General features: G+C 49.5%; 1 protein-coding gene across 1 annotated transcript in view; it reads left to right on the forward strand.

The window, feature by feature from the left end:
* SKAP1 (src kinase associated phosphoprotein 1) overlaps positions 1-18410 on the forward strand; it is a 228607-nt gene that overhangs the window by 168903 nt on the left and 41294 nt on the right. The window contains exons 5-9 of the mRNA XM_074940661.1: positions 5038-5118; positions 6332-6415; positions 10987-11111; positions 11934-11997; positions 13609-13788. Coding sequence (XP_074796762.1) covers positions 5038-5118; positions 6332-6415; positions 10987-11111; positions 11934-11997; positions 13609-13788 — 534 coding nt within the window. The remainder of the gene's footprint in view (positions 1-5037; positions 5119-6331; positions 6416-10986; positions 11112-11933; positions 11998-13608; positions 13789-18410) is intronic.

Here is an 18410-nt window from a genome sequence, read left to right on the forward strand (position 1 = left end):
CATCCCAGAGTGCGGCTTAGCGTACTAGTAGCTGGTTTCGGGACTCTCTTTGCACGGTAGCTGTGTTCCCATGGCGAGTAACTGCCCGGCAACCTGGTGCGCTGTAGAGTCACAGGCTGGCTTGCCACGCTTTAATTGGCTGCAATAGACAAGCCCTAAACGATAGAGAAGTTAGCCCCTCCTTTGGCAACTGGCCCAATGATTGATTAACATTCCCTGTTTAAAAATGTGCATTTTAATTTCATCCGAGATGGGGAGCTGTGCTCACACCAGCGCACGGTCTCGCTCTTTCCCCTCTAGACAAGGCCTTAGTCTTTAAATCGAGGCTCTGGTTGACTGGTCAAGTTGTTTGGCCTCGAGGCAGGAATTACTGGGTGAAATTCTCTGACCCGGAGCGTCGGACTAGATATATTGTATTGGTCCTTCCCGGCCTTCCTATCTGAGCTGCTTGGTGTAGCATGTGTCCCTGGCTAGTTTGTGACTAGCCCCTTAGGGTTTGTTTTTCTAGCACATGAGAATGAACTGGGGGCTTTAAAAAGTTAAGCAAAAGGTGAGAAGAAAAGAAAGCCCAGTGATTGTCTTTTCAGGATAATTTAGCCATCTGCTGCCAGCTTGTTCTGTAAAGACCCCACCCTCAGCACTGGTGCCCTGTGCAAGCCAAGCCATGTGGCCTCTTGTGTTCTGATCCCCGTGGCCTGGTGTTACCAGCTGACTGTCCCTGATTCTCTCTTCTCATTGAGTGAGAACACACCTGGTGAAACAGGCCGTGACTCCTGTAGGCTCCAACGTCTCTGCTTTCTTGGGTACACAATGCCTGCTGGGGAAGGCTCTCCTGGGGCAGCCCAAGTCCACAGCTGGCTCTGAGAGTCACAGAGGTCCCAAGAGATAGAATCCTGCTCAGCACTTGTGTGGCAGACTTGGCTGTGGGTGCTCGGGGCGAGTCTGGAGGGAGAAAACGCTCTGCCTCACAGCTTCTGTCTTCTCTGTGTCTCCCCCGATAGGGCAGTAGGTGCAGAACTGCCATGTCCTCTGCAGTAACATGCCTCCCGCAGATTTCATCTTTATGGCTCCGGGTGTGTTACGAGGGCTGTATCTGGGAGGTTCTGACAGTGATGTTTGTCTTGTGAGCTGCAGTCATAAGGGTGCTTAGCCTTTAATGTTTCCAAGGTCTCGTGTGTGTGTGTGTGTGTGTGTTTAAACTAAGCAGTCACATAACATTTACAAAGGAGGGTAAGTTTCATGATTCATATTTTACTGATGGGGAAACTGAGTCATAGAAAGGCAGTATGACTTGCCCAAAGAGAGGCATCGTTATTTTTTAGTTGTATTGTGGTCGTGTCTAGGAGCCCCAGGCATGAACCAGGTCCCCACTGTGCTAGGCGCTGTACACACACACACACACACACACACACACACACACACACACCAAGAACATGGTTCCTGTCCCAAAGAGCTTACAATCTAAGACAAGAGACAACAGGTGGATGCAGAGAGACGGGCGGAGCAGGACACAGTGCTGATACTGTGAACTCAGTGACGGAGCTGGGTTACTTATGGATGATCCTGGCTCCCAGCCCCATGCTCTGTCTCCTAGGCCATGCTGCCTTGTTTTTTCCCCCCTTCTTGGGGGTGTTTGAATGGACCCTTTATAGCTTCCCAGAATCCTCCTTGACTCAGGAGACCTTAGCAAAAGACAGTGCAGGTTCTGCTTGCCGTGAAGGACAAGCGCATGGAGCAGGAGCGGACGGGAAAGATCTGTAGCTTGCAGATGGCCCCTGGAGCATGCACGCAACCCTTCTCTGCAGCCTTGTTTCTTGGGGTGGGGGGGACACCGAGGGAAGCTCCATGCTGATAATGTACTGAAAGTAAATGAAATTAAATAAGCAAACCAGCGCTCGCTGCTCCTGCCTTTCCCCCTGGGTAATTCAATTCCAACACTCGTACTGATGGGATCTCACAGGGGCTGCCTGCGTCACCCCGCTGGGGCCTAGAATCTTAACATCTAAATAAAAGTTTCACTCGAGCATTTTTTATGCGCCTGCCAGCGGGATCAGTGAGCTGGCATTGGGCACGCTAATGTAATATTCATACTTGCAGGTTCCCCCTGTGTACTAGGCAGTGTCAGCCCATTTTCATAATTATAAATGTCCCATAAAATGACATTTAAATTTGCATTAACGAAAGGGGCCTGGATTCCGATTAAAAAAAACAAAACAAAATGCTTACTGTACCTTTTTTTTTCTTTTCCCCCCCTACAGTCGGACGTTCAGCATCTCAAAGCACGTGGTGTGTCTGTAACAAAGATTCTGCTCCCTGTGTGGGTGGGCAGCAGCGATGCCAGGCGGGTGGCCTCTGCGTCAGGGTTCTTGGCGACCCCTGTCTCTCGGAAAGCCGTGGATTCTGATCCGAACTGCTCAGCCAGCCCCTATGTCAATAATGGGGCCTTCTGCAGCAAAACCCCATGTCCCGCTTTAGGAATGCAGGAATTGCTGTAGTGGGTCAGACCAGTCCAGGGCCCTGTGACTGGCAGTGCCTGATACCATCTGCTTCAGAGGAAGGTGCCAAATTTCCACTGGACACCAAATAGTTACCGGTCCAGTTATGCCCTGAAGCTTGAGGCTTTATATCCCTTCCAAACAGATGTCCCGTCTTGGTTTTGAATCCTGCTGTGCTCTTGGCCTCAGCAATATCTTGCTGCAGTGAGTTCCACGGGTTAATGCAGGAGAAGCATTTGCTTGAATCTGGTTTTAATTTGCTGCCTTTCTGTTTCATGGGGAAAGGCCAGGCCTACTGAATAGGGGTGAAATCACCCCTGGCCAGAGGGCCAACGTGGGGCCAATGCACCACTCAAGCCTTCAAACTAGAATTTAAGCGATGGGCCTCTCCCCAGAGGTGAGCTTCACCCTAGGAGCCAGATCCTCACCTGGTGTAAATTGACCTCAGTGGCGTGATGGATCTGCCCCTGTGGATGGCTCCCATTCCCAGGTAATAACAAGCACAGAGGGGGGTGCCCATGTAGGGGGGATGTTTGTACAAAACCAGACTTTGTGCCTTTGGTGCCGCTCTCGTGTCTGGCGTTCGCGCCGAGAGCCGTGGGCGGGGATTTATAGCAGCCCCAGAGTTTGCAAACTATAAAACATGAAAATGAAAAGAGTTGGCAAAGGAGGGAGCTGACACGAGGGATGGATTGAGCCGGGAGAGAGACACGCTAAGAAAACAGGAGCAACCCTTCTGGTCTGGGATTCTGGGAAGTTACTCATACTTAAAAGGCTGCCAAGCTCAGGCACTGGAGAGATGATTAGTGGCGTTCAGTGAGTCATTTCTTATTGTGTTTCAGCACAAATTATTAAGACACAAGGCGGCAGGGCGGGCCGCTCTCAGCGGCAGGCCCTGGGCTGTGGAATTCCAGGCTGGATTTTGGGGATGAGGTGCAATCCGGTCAGTTACACAATGTGCTGCAAGGCACAGCCTCCCCTCCCTAAGTCTTGCAACCTGCGAGGGGTTTGGCCTGGATGCCAGAGTCGCCGGATGAGGGTCTCCGGCCCGAGATATGCAGGAGGTCAATCTAGATGATCGCGATTGTCCCTTCTGGCCTCAAAGTCTGGGAATAACGAGCCTGATCCTGCCAGGTGGCAAAAGCCTCCTACAACTTGCTGACACCCCCGGAGCTCTCACTGGGGGCCGGGGGCTTAGCCCCCAGAATCAGCCTTAGCCTTTTGGGGTGGAGGAAAAGGATCCTGAGCTGCTGAAGCCTGCTGTGGGGGGGGCACTGACACCCACAGCTGCGAGCTGTGGACCATGACTAGCTGCTCACAGACGATCCATTCTAGCCAAGACCTTCTGTGCATGGAAGAGGACTGTAAGGGGAGCTCATGGCTGAGAGTCACCCCAATATTTCCAGATCTCCCAGGCAGGTGGAGCATGCAGCTACAGGATTCGTGGACCCCAAGTGCCATCTCTGTCCGCACAGCGTGGGGCCGGACCCAGGGTGACCTCAGCGTGGCTAGTGGGCCTGATCCTCCTCTCATCAGGGCCTAGCCCAGAGCCTGATGGAAGGACTCCTGCTTACTCCGGTGGGCTTTGGATCAGGCCCTAAATGAGTGACGTCCCCGTAGTCAAAGCGGACTTTTCACTGGTGCCCGACCCCTTGTGCAGACACTGACGCCAGGGCAAAGTAGCTGCGCAAAGTGCAGGGCAGAGAGGGCTCGTTGGTGCGAAAGCAAGAAGACCCAAAAGAGAGCACCCTGCTTAAGCTAGCAATGGCGATGACGGGAAAGGTGCCATCTGGGATCCTGCTGGAGAGGCTCAGGACTTTAATTTGTGTGGGGGTGCTTTGAAACGACCGGGTCGGGCACGATAAAAGCGCATGAGATGGAAGGAGCTGAGCGGCAAACCTAACACCGGGGGGGGGGGGGGGTTGCGTGAATCGTAGGTGTGGCTATCGACAGTGGTGTACGGGGCTAGCAGTGGGTGTTCTGCAGTATGTTGCTATGTCAGAATGAGCTGGTGTGTCTTCAGCGGCTCCTGGAGTCCTGCAATATTCTCCCTTCGCGCTTCCTTTGTTTTCTACCTGTAAAATTCCCCCTGCAGACTTGGTGGTGTTCTGTGTGTTACCGTGTTGCTCCTGCTTTCTGCCCCCGTCCCTCTGCCTCCCTCATGCACGGTGACATTAAAAAGCCCAAGTGGTGGGAGATGGATGGACATCTCAATAATCTCAATAAAGTTTGGTCTAACAAGGTTCGTTATGAGCCTAGTTCTCAGAGCCGCCTCCTACAGATAAAAGCTGATGTCAGTGCTGGAATGCCTCATAGTTTGGAAAAGATCTGTTGACCCTTCTAGCGGGCTGGAGTATCCAATTTGGGTGTGATGCGTACAGAAGGGTTCAGAGAGGTCATGCATGTGTGTGCATGCACATTGGTTGCATACATGTTTGGCCATGCACTGTGTGTCTATGGTCATGCCTGGTCGAGGCGGAGCACAGCCCGCAGGTAGGAAATCTTTTGTGTATTTCACAAGACTTTGCTTTGATCTCTTTAGGATCAGAGGACAGCATACAGAAACCTGCCCAAGGTCTGGGGACTGTTTTGAAGCAAGGCTACTTGGAGAAGAGGTCCAGAGGTAACAGTCAAATAAACCAGTTTAAGGTGACCTACAAAGCAGGGTGGGTGGGTTTATGCCCCTTTATTTATGCTTCTTGATGATGATATATAAATAAGTGTGAGAGTGGGTAGTGGTTGTGGTTGAGGGGGTGAAAAAGGTTTATTTGCTGCTTGTCTTTTACTTTGCAAATTCAAATCTTGTCTCTGTGGATGACTGGAGAACTGAATAGGTTCATGACAGCAGGGATACCAAGATGACACCTGATAAACCGAAAGAGAAAGACTTTTTAGTCAGGTGATTTAAAATACCGTGGGTGGGATTTTGAAAAACACCCAAGTGATTTAGGGACTCAAGTCCAATTGAAAGTCAATGGACTTGTGCACCTAAACCACTTGGGCATTTCTGAAAAGCCCAGCCATTACTCCCTGTTAATACCTACTGTATTTAACTAAAGCGCGTGGGAGGAAAGCTCTCTTCATTAAAGATTCAACACCACTTAAGAGCCGGGAGAAGTCTCCACCATAGTGTGAGTCATCCAAGGAGCTCTCCAACAAAAATAAGATTTGAACTCTTAAATTATTCTCAAGGTGAAGAACAAGCAGGAAAAAAAATCTTTTCTGCAGGGTGGGGTGTGTGGAATCTCTCAGGTTTTGTTTATGCATCATAAGTAACAAAGGGTGCAACTTTTGCAGGTCGTCATTCTGCTCAAAGAGCAAAGCCCAGAAATGGGATTAAACATTGAGGCCTTGTCCTCACTAGGGGAAAAAAGGTGAATTCTTCACTCAGGTTAGATCCCGCGGAGCGAAATCTTAGGGAAGATGAGGCATTTGTAGCTTTCACATACGTCAGCAGGTCGAGGAACAGATGGTGTGGGAGGTTAAGGTTTGCTTTGCCTTGCTAATCCCTGTGAAAGCTACAAATTGCCTGTCTTCACTAGGCTTTTACCTCATGTTAGTTACCATGTGTTAGCAAAACTGGGTTAAGAACACACCTTTTTTCCTAGTGAAGACATGCCCGCGGGGGTCAAAGGCGTGGGGCAAAGTCTTGGGCCATCAGCACCATATCTAGTGCTCAGTTCTGAGAGTTGATTCCAGCCCAACTGATGCTATGGGGAAACCTGTGGGATTATGCAGGGACGGAGGGTTTATACTGACTAGAAATACACAAAAGAGATCATGAGACCTTTTCCGCAGTGCCCTTAACCCCCGCTTTGTTTCCCGTTTCCCCACAGAGCATGGTTTCTTTGGCTCAGAGTGGCAGAAGCGATGGTGCGTCCTCAGCAAAAGGACCTTTCTGTACTATGCAAATGAAAAAAGTAAGCGGCAAAGCACCTGCCTTGTGTTCTCCAAGGGGCGGGGAGCTCAAGTGGGCTGGGACGAGACGGGGCAAGCCCTTGTTTAACGCTAATGCCTCCTGGGGAGATAGTTCCAGAGCATTCTCTCTTGAAGTCCCTGGGACTTCAGGGGATAAATTTGGCCCCAGCGAATTGGATTCATTCCTTAGTTTGCTCTGTTGAATCCTGTCATTTTCTGTTATTTGTGTTACAATATTGCCTAGAGGTTCTATTACGCTAGATGCTGGCTGGCTTATGCTTTGCAGGAAGGTTGCTATCCCTTGTTTTACATCCCCTCTTATGTAGCTGTGAATGTTCTCATTAGCCATACAAATCATTAATCTTTGGAGGAAGGTTTAACCCTGCTAAGCTCTTAGCCTCAGTGATGTCTTGTGGCAGCGAGTTCCACAGGTTAATGATTATGCCTATGCACCAATTTCCTCCTCTTCGTTTTGCCCCAAAACAAGGTGTCGGCTGCCATTTTCAAAGGTGCCTAAGGGATTTGGATGCTCAGTTCTTCTTACGATTCACAGCTCAGTCCTGGTTTCCTTAAGAGTCCATTGCTTCCTGCTGTCTGTTGGTTTCGCACCTGATGCTCCTGCTTCTCATTTCACATGGCTGGTAAATAATTATGATGTGCCAGAGGGTGATTGATGCCAAATAATGCATCAGCGTCTGGCACTTTTAGAAAGATCTTGGCTTTGTTTTATTTCAATATACTTATTGGTAAAGAACAAGAGAAGAGAAACACAGGACTGGAACTGTGTAAATAAAATGCTGAACCAAGTTTTCCATTAGGCATCACCTGGGCTTTAACTCCCCAAGTGACTGTATATAATCCATGTGTCAGTGTATATAAATATTTTGCAGTTATGCTCCATCAGGTACATATAAACACACAGCTAATACCTCCAGCTGAGTTCGGCACGGCTAGATATATGGGCTTCGTTATACACTTCCGCCCATCCAGAAACCCTGCATGCCAACAGCTTTAACGCATGCGCAAACGTGCATCATATTCTTCGTTTTATGACGACTATTCCCCTGTTAGGACAAAATGAAAATCCGCTGACTCTCACTGACAGCGATGGTTTTGTCCTTCTCTAGCACCCTTCTTCTGAGGATCTCAGAGCACGGTAACAAGATTAAGCTTTGCAACCCCTGTCACCCAAGGGGGTCGACCTTTTTTTTTTAAAGTGACATTATTAAAGGCACAAGACTAAACTATTCCAATGCATTGGAAAGATAAGAAGTAGGGTAAGAGGCCGCCCCAGCCTAACCAGATCTTCAACGACTTGAAACTCAGAAAAGAATCCTACAACAAGTGGAAACTAGGTCAGATTGCAAAGGATGAATATAAAAAACCAACGCAAACATGTAGGGACAAAACTAGATAGGCCAAGGCACAAAATGAGATTAAACTAGCTAGCGACATAAAGGAGAAACATTTTACAGTAAGAAACAAGAGGAAGACCAATCACAGGGTCGACCCTATAGTCAGTGAGGGGAGGAAAGACAATAACAGAAAATGCAGCAATGGCCGACGTGTTAAAGGCCGTTTTCGTTTCAGTTTTCACCAAAAAAGTTAGCAGTGATTGGCAACTAACATAGCCATCAGTGCCGACTTCCTCTCTACCCGGGGGGTACTTGACCCCCCCCACCCCTTCCTCCAAGCCCCTGCCCCGCCTCTTCCCGCCCCCACTCCACCCCCAGGCCCCACCCCTGCTCCACCCCTTTCCCCAAGCCCCTGCCCTGCCTCTTTCTGGCCCTGCCCCCACTCCACCCCTTCCCCCAAGGCCCCACCCCGACCTGCCTCATCCTGCCCCCCCCCAAGTACACCCCATCCATGCTCCTCCCTCTCCTTCCCAGCACCACCTGCACCCCGCGGAACAGCGCTGGGAAGGGTGGGGGAAGAATTGGTCAGTGGGGCCACCGGCGGGTGGGAGGCTCTCGGGGGAGAGGGGGGAACTTGGCTGCCGGTGGATGCTAAGCACCTGCTAATTTTTTTCCATGGGTGCTCCAGCCCCGGCGCCTATGAACATCCATGTCAGTGGGGAGGATCTGAGGCTAAAACAGGAAAATAACACGTTAAGAATTACTTAAACAAGTGAGATGTCTTCAAGTCAGCAGGGCCTGATGAAATATATCCCAGACTACTTAAGGATCTGGCTGAAGAGATCTCTGAACCATTAGCTATTATCTTTAAGGACTCATGGGGAGGATGGGAAAGATTCCAGAGGACAGGAAAAGGGCAAATATAGCACCTATCTCTAAAAAGGGGAATAAGGACAACCCAAGGTATTGTAGACCAGTCAGCTTCACTTTGGTACCCGGAAAGATAATGGAGCATATAATCAAACAATCCATTTGTAAACACCTAGAAGAAAATACAGTGATAAGTAACAGCATGGATTTGTCAAGAACAAATCATGTCAAACGAACCTAATATCCTTCTTTTGACAGGGTAACAAGACTTGTGGATAGGTGGGGAAGCAGTAGATAGATTACATCTCAGTTGTAGTAAGGCTGTTGATTTTGCCTCACGTGACCTTCTCCTAAACAAACTAGAGAAATACAGCCTAGATGAATCTATTATATGGTGGGTGCACAGCTGGTTGGAAAAGTGACCTCAGAGTAGTTCTCAATGGTTCACAATCAAACCAGAAGGGCGTATCGAGTAGGGTCCCACGGGGATCTGTCCTGGTTTGATTCTATTCAATATCTTCAGAAATAATTTGGATAATGCCAAAGACAGTACATTTGTCAAGTTTGCGGATGATACCAAACTGGGCGGGATTGCAAGCACTTTGGAGGACGGGATTAGAGTTCAAAATAATCTTGACAAACCGGAAAAATGATCTGAAATAAATAGGATGAAATTCAGTGAGGACAAATGCAAAGTACTCCACTTAGGAAGGAACAATCAGTTGCACAAATATAAATACAATGCAATACAAATACAGAATGGGAAATGACTGCCTAGGATGGAGTACTGTAGAAAAGGATCTGGGGGTTGGAGTGGATCACAGACTAAATATGGGTCAACAATGTAAGACTGTTGCGCAAAAAAAAAAAAGGGTAACATGCTTCTGGGATATATTAGCAGGGGTGTTGTAAACAAGACACGGGAAGTAATACTCCCACTCGGCTCAGCACTGGTAAGGCCTCCACTGGAGTATTGTGTCCAGTTCTGGGCACCATGTTTTGGGAAGGATGTGAGCAAACTGGAGAAAGTCCACAGGAGAGCAACAAAAATGATTAAAGGTCTAGAAAACATGATCTCTATGAGGAAAGATTGAAAAAAGTGGGTTTGTTTAGTCTGGAGAAGAGAAGACTGAGGGTGGACAAAATGGTCTTCTAATACCTAAAAGATTGTTAAAAGAGCAGGGTGATCAATTGTTCTCCTTAACCACTGAGGACAGGACAAGAAGCAATGGGCTTGAATTGCAGCAAGGAAGATTTAGGTTGGACATTAGGTAAAAATTCCTTACAGTCAGGGTAGTTAAGCCCTGGAATAAATTACCTAGGGAGATTGTAGAATCTCCATCACTGAAGGTTTTTAAGGACAGGTTAGACAAACACCTGTGAGGAATGGTCTAGAGATAATACATAGTCATGCCTCAGTGCAGTGGACTGAATTAGATGACCCCTCGAGGTCCCTTCCAGTCCTACATTGCTCTGATACTATGTATCACCACCCTCATTTTACAGATGGAGAAACTGAGGCACAGGCAGGTTGCATGACTTGTCCAAGACCTCCCTGCAAATTAGTAGCAGAGCCAGGAATAAAACTCCCAGTCTTCTCCTGTATCCACTCGATGTGCTCTCTCCCTTGATGCAAAAAGGAACCAGCTTATTGCCAGTTACAATAAGGACATGACGGGCTGGATCCGCAGCTGGTGTATATTTGGCATAGTTCTGTTGACATCAATGGAGCTACGTCAGTTCGCCCCAGCTGAGGATCTGATCCAATATGTGCACATGTCTGCATTTCTACAAGCTTCCAGAGGCAAATTGTCAAAAGCCTCGCTAAATCATAGAATCATAGAATATCAGGGTTGGAAGGGACCTCAGGAGGTCATCTAGTCCAGCCCCCTGCTCAAAGCAGGACCAATACCCAACTAAATCATCCCAGCCAGAGATGCACCAAGCCGTTAATCCTCTACCAGCAGCAGAATAATCGTTTGTATCATATTTCCCCAAGTACACACAGGTCTCTGCTTCATTACAGACAGCTGATCTTGTGTGTCTGTGTGACCCTAACAACCTTTCCTTTGCTGTTACAGCCCCGCAAGGGTTGTTAGAAGGGCCTCCGCTTTGCTGGTCCTTCACCTAAGAGGAAAAATGCTACAACCCTTCCTTCTCCTGGGGATACAGATGCTCACACCAGGGGGCTTAGGAGTTTTTTGCCCATTTCCCAGTGAACTTGCTGAGACCCCTTGGGCAGGTCACGGCTCTGTGCCTCAGTTTCCCTCATCTGTGAAGCATTGTGAGCTCCTTCAAGGAAAGGTGCTGCAGCCATACAAAGCCAATATTATTATTTATCATTGCAGGCAAGCAACCGAAAGGGACTTTTCCCATTGAGTACTACAGTGCCCAGCTGGCTTTCCACCTGCGCAAAGACTCCCGAAGAGAATCCTGTTTCAAACTCATGAGCCCTGGCAAACGCAGCTATGAGGTAGGATCAATAGAAGAAATGGTCCTATTTCTGTGCTCTCTGAGCCCCAACCGCTTGAGCATGAGAACGCTGCGTGTATCATACCACGGCATGCACCTGGCATGTTGCTATTTACTGTACGGTCTACATGGCCTGCTGTGTCTGAATCTCTGAGTGGGGTGAGACCTTTTTCCGTGTCGTCATCCCCCAAACCCAAATCTGTGACCAGAGAAACAAGGCCAGAAGGTTTTGGTGCCCCTCATTCTTAAAAGCTCATCTGGATGCAAACCTTTCCAAGTGTCCCATTGTGACCTGCTGCACGGTGTTGAATCGGACCTACTTTACCAGATTGACAATCGGCAGCAACACTGACTTCCATGGCCAATTGGCTAGTCTGATTCTCCACAGCCCTGCATCCTGTACGGGCCTTTAGACCAGTACAAAGCAGGTGTAAAACACAGCCAGAACCAAAGCACTTTGCCCTCATCTGGCCCAGCAGTAAATGAGAATGCAAGCTGCAAAGCAACAGAGAAATTGGGTCTGGAGTTGGGGTTCAGACTCAATAATAACCCCACTTGACACGTTTTTATCTGATAAGTCCAAATCATTTAACTCATGAATTAGGCCTGACAACCTTCTCTGCAGTAGGTCAGCAGCATTATCCCCATTTTACAGATGGGGAAATGGAGGCATAGAGAGGTGACCCAAGGTCACCCAGTGGGTGAGGGGCAGAGCCAGGAAAAGAACCCAGGAGTCCTGGATCCCAGGCCCCTGCTCTAGGAGCTTGTCTACACGACCCCTGCTTAAGACATTAATGACATAACAAATGAATTCCCTCCCCAGTTTACAGCTTCCAGTCCTGCGGAGGCTAAAGACTGGGTGGATCAGATCCAGTTTCTCTTAAAGGGTGAGTAGCTATGAGGGAGTGCTATAGCCAATGTGCTTGACTTTACAGTTCATTCAGACAGTCCATTATCTGTAGACAGCTTTGCATGTCTTTAGCTGCCTCCATCCCTGGATCTCAAAGAATTCCCCAAATATTGATGAATTAGACCTCGCAGCCCCCAAGATGGGTATCTATATTATTGTTATCCCCATTATACAGATGGGAAAATCAAGAGAGGTCTCAGGTCAGAGGGCAAGTCGATGTCAGAGCTGGGAAAAGAACCCAGGAATCCTGATTCCCAGTCCCCAGCTCTAAAACCAGACAATATTCCCCCTCAGAGCGCTTGGTCCAGTGCCTTTACCACGAGCAAGTCCTTCCACTCTGCTTCTCCTCCTGGCACTGATGCCCTTAAACTCTTCTCTGCAATAAACGAAGGTGCCCAAATGAATAGAAAAGCAGGATGTGGCCGAGGCAGCCCATTGGCGCGGGGCAAAGAACATGGGGGGTTAAAACCTAATTCGTGGGTTGCTGAATGGCTGTTCTAATGGCACCCTCTGCTGGCCAGTACGGGGGGTTGGCACTGACCGTGGGGTGTGGGAGCTATCATCAAATATGGTAGAGAGGGAGAGATGCAGTCATCCCTGGGCAGAGCGGGTTATTGACCATATCCAGTTGTCCCACAATCAGCTAGCCCAGCCGAACGTACGAGGAGGGAGACTGATGTAGGTGGGAAAGGGCCCAGTCATCCAGCATTGCTTACTGGACTGTGAGCTTTTGTTGCGGGAGAGAAAGACGCTGTTGTTATTTGAAGGACAAGGGCTGCCAGCTTCACTCTGTACCTCTGCTACCAAGAGAACCAACCACTGTGATGTTTTTATTTTATTTTATTTTATTTATTTATTTGCAAGAAGCTTGAGTAGGATTTGAAAAACAGGAGTGGGCCTGTTCTGGGTTCATGCATGTGACTTGCCACTCAGGGCCAGATTCTGAGCTCTGTGTTTCTGGTGGAAATCTGGAGTCACTTCTCTGACTTCATGGAAGTTACTTCAGATTTACACCAGCATAGCTGAGACCAGACGCTAGCCTGAGGTGTGCAAACCTCCTACAGAGGGAAGGCAGCTTTAGTGCACCCTATGCTATAACACTGTTCAGTTGGTCTGTTAATACCTTGGCCCTGCTGGCAAATCAGTTCCGTTACATGCTCGGCGACAATCCACTGACCACGTTTCCTTTCCTCGGTGCTCCACTGAGGTCAGTCTGCCCTGCAGAGTGTTCTCTGGGGGGGGCGGTAAGGCTCATTCAGAAACCTTCCATCCTATTTTCCTGCTTGAAAAGAAGCATAGCTTTGCACCGTAGAGACTTCCTCCCCTTCCCCAGGGTTTGTCATCCCATTCCTGATCCTCATTCCATGTGCTCCTAACCCATGTGTTAGGCCAAACACCCATGGACCATAAAAGGGGCACCCCCCCCCGCAAGTTCTGTGTTGTTGCAGAACAGGATGAATGATGAGCGCTGCGGGATGGTAGCCTGACTTCTCTGGTAGATTTCAGCCCATGGAAGCACCAGCATTTAACGCAGTGATTTTTGTTTTCCTTTGATTCCTTCCTTCCTTTTCATCGTCCCTCCTGCCAGACATGAGCTCCCCCACCATCCCATACGATGAGGAGGAGGAGGAGGAGGAGGAAGAAGCTTATGATGACATCGACGGCTTTGGCTCTCCAAATGCAGAATCCCGCAATACCCTCAACTTGGAGGAGGACGTGGCAGCGGCCAGTGGGGAGGAGGAAGAGGACATCTATGAGGTTCTACCAGGTGAGCAGACAAGCGGTCAGGTGAAGAAACGCCCTGGCCACTTGCAATGGGCTGTAGACGCAGCAGAGGGGTATTTACATCCCCTCAACAAACCACTTTCTTTGGAATAAAAAGGGTTGGTTCATGGAACGTTTCTACTGAATATATAACGTGTTCTGACCTACGTGGCTTTTCCCAGCTGTGTTCAGCTTGGTCCACCACAGACCATGAGAGTTAACCCGCTCCTCTCCCAGTGCAGTGGCTTCTCTGTGACTTGGAGTCTCTTAAATCAAGGTCAGGTGTGTGTCTGAAACATGTGCTCCAATTTAACCCACTCATTGCTGGGCTCAAAGCAGGAGTCTCTGGCCTGCGTTCTGTAGGATGATCACAATGGTCCCTCCTGGCGGGCTTCGGATTTGTAATTGTGATGCAGCTTCTGGTCTGGCAAGGGACAATATACAGTGAAACTTGCCAAAGGTGCAACACGCATGGGCGTGAACCAAGCTGTAGTGGCCAGTTGAGGGACTCGGGAGCAGCCCTCCTAGTGCAAAGTCATACAGTTCAGAAGGGCTTTTGCCAGGAACAGAACAGGAATGGAGTCTTAGAACTTAGTAAGTAATCTAGCTAGATATGTGTTAGATTCTGTTTTGTTTAAATGGCTGACAAAATAAGCTGTGCTGAATGGAATGTATATTCCTGTTTTTGTGTCTTTTTGTAATTTAAGGTTTTGCCTAGAGGGATTCTCTATGTTTTGAATCTGATTACCCTGTAAGGTATTTACCATCCTGATTTTACAGAGGTGATTCTTTTACTTTTTCTTCAATTAAAATTCTTCTTTTAAGGACCTGATTGCTTTTTCATTGTTCTTAAGATCCAAGGGTTTGGGTCTGTGTTCACCTATGCAAATTGGTGAGGATTTTTATCAAGCCTTCCCCAGGAAAGGGAGTGTAGGGTTTGGGAGGATTTTGGGGGGAAAGACGTTTCCAAGCAGGCTCTTTCCCTGATATATATTTATTAGACGCTTGGTAGTGGCAGCAATAAAGTCCAAGGGCAAAAGATAAAATAGTTTGTACCTTGGGGAAGTTTTAACCTAAGCTGGTAAAAATAAGCTTAGGGAGTTTTTCATGCAGGTCCCCACATCTGTACCCTAGCGTTCAGAGTGGGGAAGGAACCTTGACATGAAAGCACCATGGGACCTGCTCCGGAGCCTGCTGTCAAGTGTGGCGAGACCAGAGAGGTGGCGGTGCGGACCGTTATTCCTTGGTGTTGATACGACTGCGTTAGCGTGTCTGTTCGTCAGAGGAGTCAGGTGGGCTTGTGCATCCTCACTTCTGCTATTAGCAAGGTAGCGAGAGAAGAGCTCGCGCCAGTGCATCTATGCAAGCTGCCGTTCATACCCCTGGCTGTGGTGGAGATGTACCCTGCGTTCTTCACGTAGCTCCATTGACGACTATCCCTGCTCAGGGAACCAGACAGACGTTTACAAGGATCCCAGGGTGAGAGGCTGCTTTACCACCGCTGCTGATTTATGCCCTACCCTGCTTTGCTCCAGCTTCCTCTCCTCTTATTCCGATTTCAAGGCGGCCTAGAGAAAGTTGGAAAATATTCTAGTCGGAAACAATTCTTCCATTGTCTTTTTTATTTCCCTGCCCCCACTCTGCTCCATCTTCCCCTTGGCTAGGGGCATTTGAATGAAAATTAGGTCCTTGTTTCCTTTTATTTATTTTTGGAGCTTTGTATTTTTAGCGAGTTAAAAACTAAATTAAATACGTCAGGAAGGTTCCACTAGGCAGCAATTAAGAGCCCAAGCTCTCAGGCATAAGGGACTGGGCTCAGCAGTTTGGCAGCAAGGTAGAGGTGGCTGCAGGTTGCAGGGCACTGGATAGATTCTGTTCCTCGCTGAGCCACTGACTTGCTGCGTAACCTTGGTTGAGCTGCTTCACTTCCCTCTGCCTCTGTTTTTCATGCCAACCTGTTGTTTGTTTAGCCTGGAAGCTCTCTGGGGCAGAGGCTGTCTCGTGCTAGGTGTACGTGCAGCGCCAAGCACGACGGAGCCCTGATCACAGTTGGAGCCTCTAGGCTCCAGGTGGTGTAACCAGAGGCGACGCATGGGGGGCAGCATGCAGGGTCACATGCCCCTGCTGATTTGCTGCTTGGCTTGTACTGAGCATGCTCAGTAACACTGCTGAAGCCGGCTGCCCTCCCCTCCCCTCCTCCCCCGCAGCTATCGACAGGCACTGGTCATCCCTGGTTGTAATTGTAACAGACACTATAACTACACATGTGCATCACTGCCAGGTTCCTGCCCAGAGTGCAGAAACATTTGGGTCCAGGGTGTTGGTTTTGGCTGGACTTGGGTGCACAGGGGGGCGAAATCCATCCTTACACGGAGGCCTTTGCCCCACTTAAGCAACTGCAAAGCATTGTGGGATTGCGCGGCTCATGGCACAGGCGGAGAAATCCTTGAGAACCACGGCACTAGGAAATGCCCTCGAGAATCCGGTGACCTTCACCGTGTGCATCGAGAAACTGCTGCCGCAGCATCTAAATCTGCCTGACCAGCCTTCGGCGGACCCTGCCCAATGGCCTAGCTGATTCTCTTTCCCTGGGACTTTGATCGCTCTCTCGTCTGGGCAGGGAGATAACTCCGCATAGGGGCAGGGGAAGACGCTAACCCCTCCTGTGTTGCTTACAGGATCTCGGATGGATGGGGGGAGGGATACTTTGAGCTTTGTCCGGTGAGAGCCAAGGCTTTTGCCACCCCCACCCCACCCTGTTGATGAGCATTTTCCCTGGCAGCTTCACACAGCATTCGTCATAGGCACCGACTCCGTGGGTGCTCTGGGGCTCAAGCACCCATGGGAGAAAAATACTGGGTGCTCAGCAGCCACAGCTGTTTGTCAGGACTGCCGATCAGCTGTTTGGCAGCTGGGGGAGGCGCTTGCGGGCAGGCGGGGGCCTTAGGGGAGGGGTTGGAGCAGAGGCGGGAAGAGGCAGAGAGGGGGCAGGAAAAGGCGGAGCAAGGGCGGGGTCTTGGGGCAGGGAGAGGGGGAGCATCCCCAGGGGAAAATAAAAATGAGCACCTAGGGCATTCGTGATTGCAGGATGGGAGGGCAATACTGGTCTGTTTACAGGACCCACAACCAGCTCCAGAGCAATGAACGGTGACTGCACAAAAGCAGGTTTCCGACTACGGGTGGGGGGACGAACAGCAGGAGCAGACGAACCTTGGAGCTGCAAGGATCAGATTGTTGTCCGAATGCCCCGAAGTAATAAAAAGAACCGGGGAGGGGAAATATGAGAGCTATGATTGTCTGGAAATAGGTCGCTTTTCAAAACTTTCCCTGAGTTGGTAGCTGCTCTCCCAAGGAGCACTGTATCCACCGACTTCAAAATTATGGGCCCCCCGTTCTCCGCTGCCTTGCAGCTCGGTGGTGTCATTTACCAGGAGGAGAAAGGTGACAGTGTGTATGTGTGGGGGCGGCGGGCGTTTAAAATGCCACCATGCTGATCTAGGTAGCACTTTGCACGAGTGAGGGAAACCTGTGGACCAAATCCTCCATTGTCCTGCGCCCACCGTAGTCAGCCATACCAGTGCAAAGTGGATGAAAGATGCTACTAAACTGGAATGGTAAAGGTTTGCATGCACATTGTGCTGGTGCGAATAACCTCCCAGCCTGCAAGGAAGGAGAGAATCAGGCCCCAGGTTTCCTTGCATGTGCTGGTAGTAAAGCCTAAAATCATTAAACCTCTTTTCAGCCTTTCTGTTGCTCCCCGGAACAAAGGTTGGGCCGGTTGGCTTCCCTGGGCTAGGGCTAGGGCTGGGACAGGGAGGTTTCCCTGGGCTGCTTGCTTTGCGATTTTTGCCTTCCTGAGCTTGGCCGATGAAACCAGGGGAAGCCAGTTTCACATCTGGTTTTCCTCCATCTCATTTTCTGGTAGCACAGTTGTGCTACCAGAAAATGAGATGGAGGAAAACCAGAGGTGCTGTGATGTTCAGGCTGCAGCGTGCCACGGCGGAATATTTGAAATCCAAATAAAACCCTCTCTTTACCTGGGCTGGTTTTAGAACACGCTTCAGGTGAGTCATTTCTGTCCATCTTCACTTGGTCTGTAACAGCTTGCCAAAAAAATCCACCTTTGGGGCCGAGGTCAACCCAGTATCTCCAAAAACTCTTTGCCCCTCCAGCCAGTTCCCTGCCTTGCTGCTCCTGGTGCTGCAACAAACTATTGGTTGGAACCCCTTGACCTGGCCATGCCTTTCCGAGGTTCTGCATGCCCTGGTCCTCTTGCAGCCCAAGTCCTTTACAAGCAACGAGGTCAGGTCCAGCTCAACGAATATCCTGTTTTCTCCTCCTGCTTCCCCGTGCGTGGATGGGAAGTAAGAATTGGTGCAGAGGCACTGGTTCAGCTAACTGGATCCCACACGGAAACTGTCATGATGGAAAATTATCTAGTGGCTCCTGCTCCCAGCAACTTGGGCTGGGCTTCGTGGGTAGATGCTCGAGATTCCCAGAATGCACCAGCTGGGAGGAAAGGCCAAAATGGGTGCCACAAGAAAACAGTGTTGCTGTGCGGGGATAGGACAAGTGAGACAGCATGTCCCCTCCCTTTGGTGCGGACCCCCGTGGCCCATCTTTGCT

The sequence above is a fragment of the Natator depressus genome, chromosome 27, assembly GCF_965152275.1.
Source record: "Natator depressus isolate rNatDep1 chromosome 27, rNatDep2.hap1, whole genome shotgun sequence".
Taxonomy (NCBI): domain Eukaryota; kingdom Metazoa; phylum Chordata; order Testudines; family Cheloniidae; genus Natator; species Natator depressus.